The 7,190-nt window shown below is 37.3% G+C and overlaps 2 protein-coding genes across 5 annotated transcripts in view; both read left to right on the forward strand.

Moving 5' to 3' along the window:
- The window catches only part of tmem108 (transmembrane protein 108), a 38,392-nt gene extending 37,633 nt beyond the window's left edge, over positions 1-759 (forward strand). For all 3 annotated transcript variants that reach the window (XM_032503663.1, XM_032503665.1, XM_032503664.1), the window contains one exon: positions 286-759. In XM_032503663.1, coding sequence (XP_032359554.1) covers positions 286-402 — 117 coding nt within the window. In that variant the 3' untranslated portion in view covers positions 403-759. The remainder of the gene's footprint in view (positions 1-285) is intronic.
- A 3,713-nt stretch (positions 760-4,472) lies between these two features.
- cdv3 (carnitine deficiency-associated gene expressed in ventricle 3) overlaps positions 4,473-7,190 on the forward strand; it is a 5,123-nt gene continuing 2,405 nt past the window's right edge. Inside the window, exons 1-3 of one of the 2 annotated variants that reach the window (XM_032504041.1) lie at positions 4,473-4,904; positions 5,578-5,654; positions 6,695-6,831. In XM_032504041.1, coding sequence (XP_032359932.1) covers positions 4,719-4,904; positions 5,578-5,654; positions 6,695-6,831 — 400 coding nt within the window. In that variant the 5' untranslated portion in view covers positions 4,473-4,718. The remainder of the gene's footprint in view (positions 4,905-5,577; positions 5,655-6,694; positions 6,832-7,190) is intronic. The other variant, XM_032504042.1, reaches the window with a different exon arrangement.

Below are 7,190 nucleotides of genomic sequence, written 5' to 3' on the forward strand. Positions count from 1 at the left end.
TAAGTCCCTCTGTTGTATGGTTTCCTCTGCATCATCCCTCCCTTTTTCTTCTTCCCCTCCGCCTTCCCTTGAATCGCTGCTCTTCTAGGTTTGTCAGATATAATTGTTCACCATCTCCTTAAAAGCCACAGGGTGCACCAAACCCATTATTCTGTTCCCTTATACACGTATTGCCTGTAGAGTGACTTAGCTACAGTAGACTGCATGTCCCCTAATGATGAGGCCTGAAGCATGAATTATTAATCACCATTGTTGCTAATTTCTTTTCTGCGTGTGCATTTGCAGGATCAGGACACCTGTCTACCCCCTAACGGAGACTACAGCGGCAGCAGCGTGGTCCTAGTTAACCCTTTCTGCCAGGAGACCCTCTTCATCAACAGAGACAAAGCTTCTGCCATCTAGAGACAGAACAAATAAGACACTGTCGGGTTCTCCCATTCTACTCCCCCTGCTGTTGTCTATTTTATAAATGTGGTAAATATTCAGAGACTTTGACTTTATACTGTATATGACAAACACAAAGAGGCAACCTGAAAGAGAAGTGATGTAAACAGACGCTATTTACTATGAGGATGCACCTGCATATTTTTCTGATGTAAATTTTCTACAAAAGGCTTAATTGTGATAAAAGGTTTTTATTGTCTTTATATAATACAGAGTATACGTGGTTTTGTTTCATGACAGTGGCTTGATGGTGAGTGCACTGTGGATGTTGCCACAGGAAATCTGCTTTAGAGAAAGAAACATGCTATGAAAACATTAATGCTGTACTTTATAATTTTATTTTTCCTTTTAGAATCAATGGCAAAATACTTATGGCCTGTTGAACTTGAATATAGCACCTACATCCTTGGGGGGGATACAGATATACTGTATGTGAGATCAGGGCCCATATTTATCAAACTGAGCAATACACTTAGGAACAATCCAAAGACGTAAATGAGTTCTTCTAAAAGTGGAGACATTTATCAAGCAACTTGAAGCCAAGTGTAACAGAGTAACCTTTAAAAGCAGCTCTCAAGTGATTGCTTGATTAATCACAGCATGGTTTTGAGCTGGAATAGCCAATCAGAGACATGGATTTCACTCTCCTCTACATTGCCCAACTGGGAAAGCTAAAACACAATACAGCAGAAGAAAAGAGCAAAACAAAATCAAACATTTAAAGCGGCTATATTAGATATTTTCATAATAACTCAGTATTGCAGGTTTATCGCAGTTTTAATAGGGATTAAATCATACATTGGCTAAAAATTAAATTAAAACAAAACATTAACTGGAAAGTTCACTGCAAACTGGATCAGAAGGATTTTTCTTTTTAAGTAAAAGAATGTAACTTTTAGCAGTTTGATAAATGCGGGCCTGTGTTTTGATGGTTAATTTGAGCAGAATATTTGGGTGATTCGGGGTCTGCATCTAGCAATTTTTGAGAATGTCAAAATGAACCTGGCTTCCCCCTCATGTGTCACCAGCTTCTCTCAAGAGGGACCACATAGATGTCTTAATTCCCTATGTTGAGTCTTATATATCTATATACAGTGTATATAGATCTATATAGATCTATATAGATCTATATAGATCTATATAGATATATATATAAAATATATATTAGTATGTATGTGTGAATGCCCTATTTTTGCATGTAAGCATACTGTGAGTGTGGACGGATGAGTTCAAATGTGCTGCCCCCCTGAACCAAATATCACTGTTACTTTAAGTCAAACAAGACTTTGTATCACTTTTAGATCTGCTTTAATCTGTTTCTCTGTGTGTCTGTTTGTCTCTCGTCTGTATCGTGGAGTGGCTACTGGCTATAGCCCAATTTGAGAAAGTTTCTCAGCGCTGTAGGAAACTATTAGATCAACCTCGCTATCGTATGTGTCTCCCTCCATAAATAATATGTTTGTCCATCAATGCAAACTGTGTTTGTTGAAATGTTGAAGGATTGTGAATTAGTTGCTGGACCACATAATACTTGATAGAAGCTGGCAAAAATCTTGACCAATAAAAACACTGAGATAAATAATGTATGCTGAATATTTACTGTGAGCACATACAAAGACAGTTTGATTAAAAAAAAAAAAAAAAAGAGTGCATATTTTGTTTAATCATTGAACCTGTGGTCCTTCTGTCATCGGTTTTTATTTTGCATTGTTGCAGTTTTATTCAATAATCAATGCTCCCTGCCTTTATTGTCGCTAAAGATCTTCTGCACTGTGAGATGTTCTGAATCCCTGATTCAAAAGGTGATGTTGAATAACACAGTCAAACTTATTGATATTTCCTGCATTGGATGCTCACAGCTGGGCTTCTTATTTTGCACGCTCAAAAGTGGATATTTTACAAAACGTTCAGTGGCACGGTGGAGCAATGTTAAACATTATGTATTTTTGTACTGTAGTATGCACTGTACTTTTTACTGCTGAGCAATAAAACAAAGAAAAACATTGACTGATTTGTTTGTCTGATTTATCTTCTTCAAAATTGAATTTAACAGACATTTTCTCATATTACTTACTTGTTATATACATGTTCTCTATTAATCCCGCAGGCCTGAATTACACACACATGCTCAGTACCATGCACTAAATGGAGAGATGTCAGAGTGCCCCGAGCAGTTGGGGGTTAAGTGCCTTGATCCAGGAGGGGAACTGGCACCTCTCAAGCTACCAGTCCACCACCATACTTTGGTCCATATGGGACTTGCCCCCGCGACCCTCCAGTTCTCCACCCAACTCCCTACAGACTGAGCTACTACCACCCCACTAGGCTATATAACAAAGCAGTGTAAACAGTACTGCCGACCACAGCACATCTATTGATGCAGTGAGCTAGAATGTTCTCTTTGTGCACCAGTGCTGCATGTGGCCAAGTGGACAAGCTCTGGGAAAATTACATCAATTCAATAATCTGTTTACAAGCCCACTTTACTGCTGAGGAGAGGTTTAATTTGATGAGTGTTATTAATATATTTGTAGGCCTTTTCAAATCTGGCAAAACATAACCATCTTGTGTCCATATTTGAAATCTATATATTATTGATTGGGCTCTTACTGTTTAGCAACTTTGGTCCAAATACATGCAGGAGTTTAAAGTTTCTTCTATTAAAAAAGGTTTGCAGATTATAGTCATCCAAATAAGAAATGTAAGAGCTGTGTCATATTTAAAAAAATTTCATCTTTTTCAAAATACTGATTTAGCCTTCTTTGTGAATAATCCCATAAATGAATCCTCTCAACTCAGGCGTGTTCTTGTTCAGTAACATGGTCAGGCTGAGAATTTGGTCTTAAAAGGGCAGGCATATTCAAAAATGTAATCCTGGAACAATTGTTCTGAGGTCCTATTGACAGTTTAAATCTTACAAAAAAATAAAAATATTAGTTTCAAATTCAAAATCAAATACAACATATGCCCTTGGAAGAAGAATTATGAATGATGTTAGGAATGACAAATAAAATGCACTTATAGTAACTCAAATCCTTATACTGGATATTAAGTCAGTATTTTTTTATTCAAAATTATGAGCTATGAAGGAAAAAAGCATGACAATATATTTGACAAATATTTAACAGAAAGTAAGAAGACTGTGGATTGGTGGTGGATGTCTGCCACTTTGTTTGCAGCCACCATTGCTTCTAATTAATTGTAATAATTAATGATTAAATATCAAACACAATACACACAAATAAATACAATTTTATATAACAAAGATATTTCAGTGTTCAGAACATAATAATGCAATGGTAATAGTGACTCCCAATAATTAGAGAAAAAGGAACAATTGCAGGAAAAAAACATTGATAAAATATCAATAAAATATATAAATACATATATATATATATAAATTAGGAGGTAAAATTAGGATTTAGGAAACTAAACATGAGTTAAATTCAAAATTGTGATATGGTGAACCAAAAGTCTGATTTAAGTCAAAGTTAGAATATGATAAATCAAAGTTAGATTGTAATAAGTAGAGTCATCATTTTGAATTTTGATTTATATATTCTATATCATAGGGACACCCAAACCTCTCCACCACGATAAGGTGATGGTTCCCGGAGAGGCCAATTAAATGTTTGTATGTTTGTTTTTTATTCAAGTAATGTTTCTGTATACAGTCTTCATGTATCAGTAAGGTTAGGTTAGTATTTTCATATTATGCATCTTCACACTTTTAGCAGCTGTAGGTAGAAAAAAATATTTACAGACAAAAAATATGATGTAACCTACTCCTTGCTGTAGCTCAAGGCACCCACCCTCTATAATACCTTGCATCAAAATATTACTTAACACAAAATAAACATTAGTTTAAGAATTAAAATATTTTTGTATTTATTTTTATAGGATTTAAAAAACAAAACATTCAATACAATACATTTATAATTAAACATGAGTTATATTATATTTATTTATGTGAGAAAATTGACTAATATTGTGACTTTAGTTTTTGGCTCCTAATATTTCCGGTTCAGGTCGAAGTTTTTCCGGGTTACGGTACAGATTTGTCAAATAGCCCCATAACCCGTGCATGGCATGGTCGATACAGTCAGGGATCCAGGGTGGACGTTTTTATCAGTCTGTAACAGAAGTTAAACCGTCAGAGTAACGAGTAACTCCATCTTTTCTGACCGTTTGAACAGCTGTCTTAACTCTCGAAGAGCAGATTTTCACATTTGTCATAGCTCGGTTAGCGTACTAGTTAACGTTGCTCTTTGAAAATGGCGGACCTACCACCAGAGAAAAGCCTGGACGATTTCTTTGCCAAGCGGGATAAAAAGAAGAAGAAAGAGAAAGGTAAGGGCAAGGAGTCCACCACCGGGCCCACGTCGGCTGTGATAAAAAAGACCAAGAGGGAGAAGGAGAAATCGGCAAAAAACGACAATCAAGACGCACAGATTGAAAAGGTAACGTTAGCCAACGCCACTCACTTGGCGTCTTTTCAAGATACCGGTGTCGTGTCAAATGTTGCATCCCCCGTCACAATTTGCTTCCTGCTTGCTGACACTTCTATAACGTTCCCCCAGTTATTAACGAAAACCATGCGTGTAATATATATTTTTGACATGAAAGGAGAAAAGCTAGCATATGGTTTCCCCTGGCGCACATTGTAACGAAATTTATCACGACACGACTTTTTTTTTTTTTAACAACCTTAGCTTCGGTTTTGTGTCAAAATACACGTACATGTGAATGTATGAGAGGCACTGATTAGTCAATATTCAGTTAAAGGCCTTGTGTGTGTGATGCTGTCATCCACTTTTTTGAATCGCGGCTGTCCAACTAGGCCGAGCCGCCATTTGTCACTAGTTAACTCTGTGTTGACAGCCTTTTAGCTTCAGATATCATGATTAGGATTGTGTGAGAAAGCTAAGCTATCTGTAAGGTTAAATAACTTGTCACACTGATGGGTAACGTTGACCCAACCCGTTATGGCCTGTGTAAAACCATTTTTTAGGAATAACTGGTTAGAGTGCAGATATGTTCTTTAAGAAGAGCCTCAGCATCTTTAAAAATTACTAATATTGTCAATGTCATATTACTGTAGCTTGCTGTGAGTTAATGTTTCCTTCTGCCCAGGAGGACGAGGAATGGAAAGAGTTTGAGCAGAAAGAAGTGGACTACAGCGGGCTCCGGCTCCAAGCTTTACAGATCAGGTGAGAATTAAATATGTATGTGGTTATGAAAATGTAACCTCACGGTTATAGCAACCAAAATTATCACGGTTTTTGATATCATCACAGTCTAGTTCAAAGTGTGTCAATGCCTTTTAGCAGCAACTTTTTTCCTGCACGTTCTGCAGACAGGATAACTATCTTTAATCAGCTGTCCTTTGACATTCTTATAATAAGCAAAATATGCCCATGCTTTAGACTCAGTCCTCTTAGAGGGCTAATAAATGTCCTGAGTACTGTCATCTCCTCCTTCCACCATGATGACTTCAACAGCGCACGTTGTAGGCTATGCAGTGCGCCTTTGTGGCAACTTCAGGAGCCTCGGGTGAAGCTGGGAAGGATTGAACACACGGTGTCCACACCGTGGTAATCCACCCTGATTATAATTATATTTTAAATGAAAACGGTGATTGTTATCGTCATCATTTTGGTTAATCGTTACATCCCTATCCAGAGTTTTCATTTGCATTTCAGCCTTTGTGCCATCAGGGGCCAGTAACTAACATGCCCCCTATGACTGGTCCTCCATCTCCCAGCAATTACATTTGTTTCTTTAACCGACTATACTACTGCCAGCAGCAAGAAGGACAGCATTTGCCAGAGTTTAAAATACCCCCACAGTCAGAAACATTGCTTTCTTGCAGCTGTCATTGTGCATTGGTTGTAAAGCAAGTGCAGGGTGTAATGATACAATTAGCCTTAATTAAGGCCAATTATCAAGCTATGATGAGCCTACCTTACTATTTGAATTAAATCTAATACACAATAATTATAAACACAGCAGACTATTCCATATCACATTTAGGCAAGACGTTTTCTTTTTCACCATCCTTAGTTTAAAAACAAGTTTCTGTCATAGATTACATTGCAACTGGCTAATGAAATGAATTAATTAAATAGTAAATTAGTCTACATGTTTTACAAGCAGATCTCTGTCCAACTGAACTAGAGTGAGTAAAAATAAATCCTAGATAGCTTCTCGTGGGTTCACCTTATCTCAACTGCCTTCTGGCTGTTTACAGTGACGAGAAAGAGGAGGAGGACTACGAGAAGGAGGAGGTTGGTGAGGATGGAGAGATCATTCTGGTCAGCGGAGACAAAGTGTCTGGTCCCTGGAACAAGTCTGGTGCTGCTCCAGCTCCTGCTGCTGCACCTGTGGGTGAGTAAACCAACTTCAAAACTTGAAGGCTCAGTGATTTAAACAGTTAGGGGATGAACATACTTGCTTATGAAGAATACCCCTATTGGGTTTTCCACACTAATCATGTTAGTTACACTAAGCTTACATTTATTTGGGACTTTTGCTAATTATGGGATACTGTATGGTTAAATAAGCCTATGAGTGAACTTTGCAATGTTTCAACATTTTCCAAGCCATACACATGTTTTCAGTTAGTTTGATCATAAAATAATCATGTACGTTGCCTGAAGCAGTTGTACACCTCTAAATATTACCCCCGCCAAGTAGTTTATGTTTTTGTCTGTTATTCTGTTTGTTTGTCAGTAGGATTGTGGAAA

This window comes from Etheostoma spectabile, chromosome 22, assembly GCF_008692095.1.
Source record: "Etheostoma spectabile isolate EspeVRDwgs_2016 chromosome 22, UIUC_Espe_1.0, whole genome shotgun sequence".
In the NCBI taxonomy this organism is placed as follows: domain Eukaryota; kingdom Metazoa; phylum Chordata; class Actinopteri; order Perciformes; family Percidae; genus Etheostoma; species Etheostoma spectabile.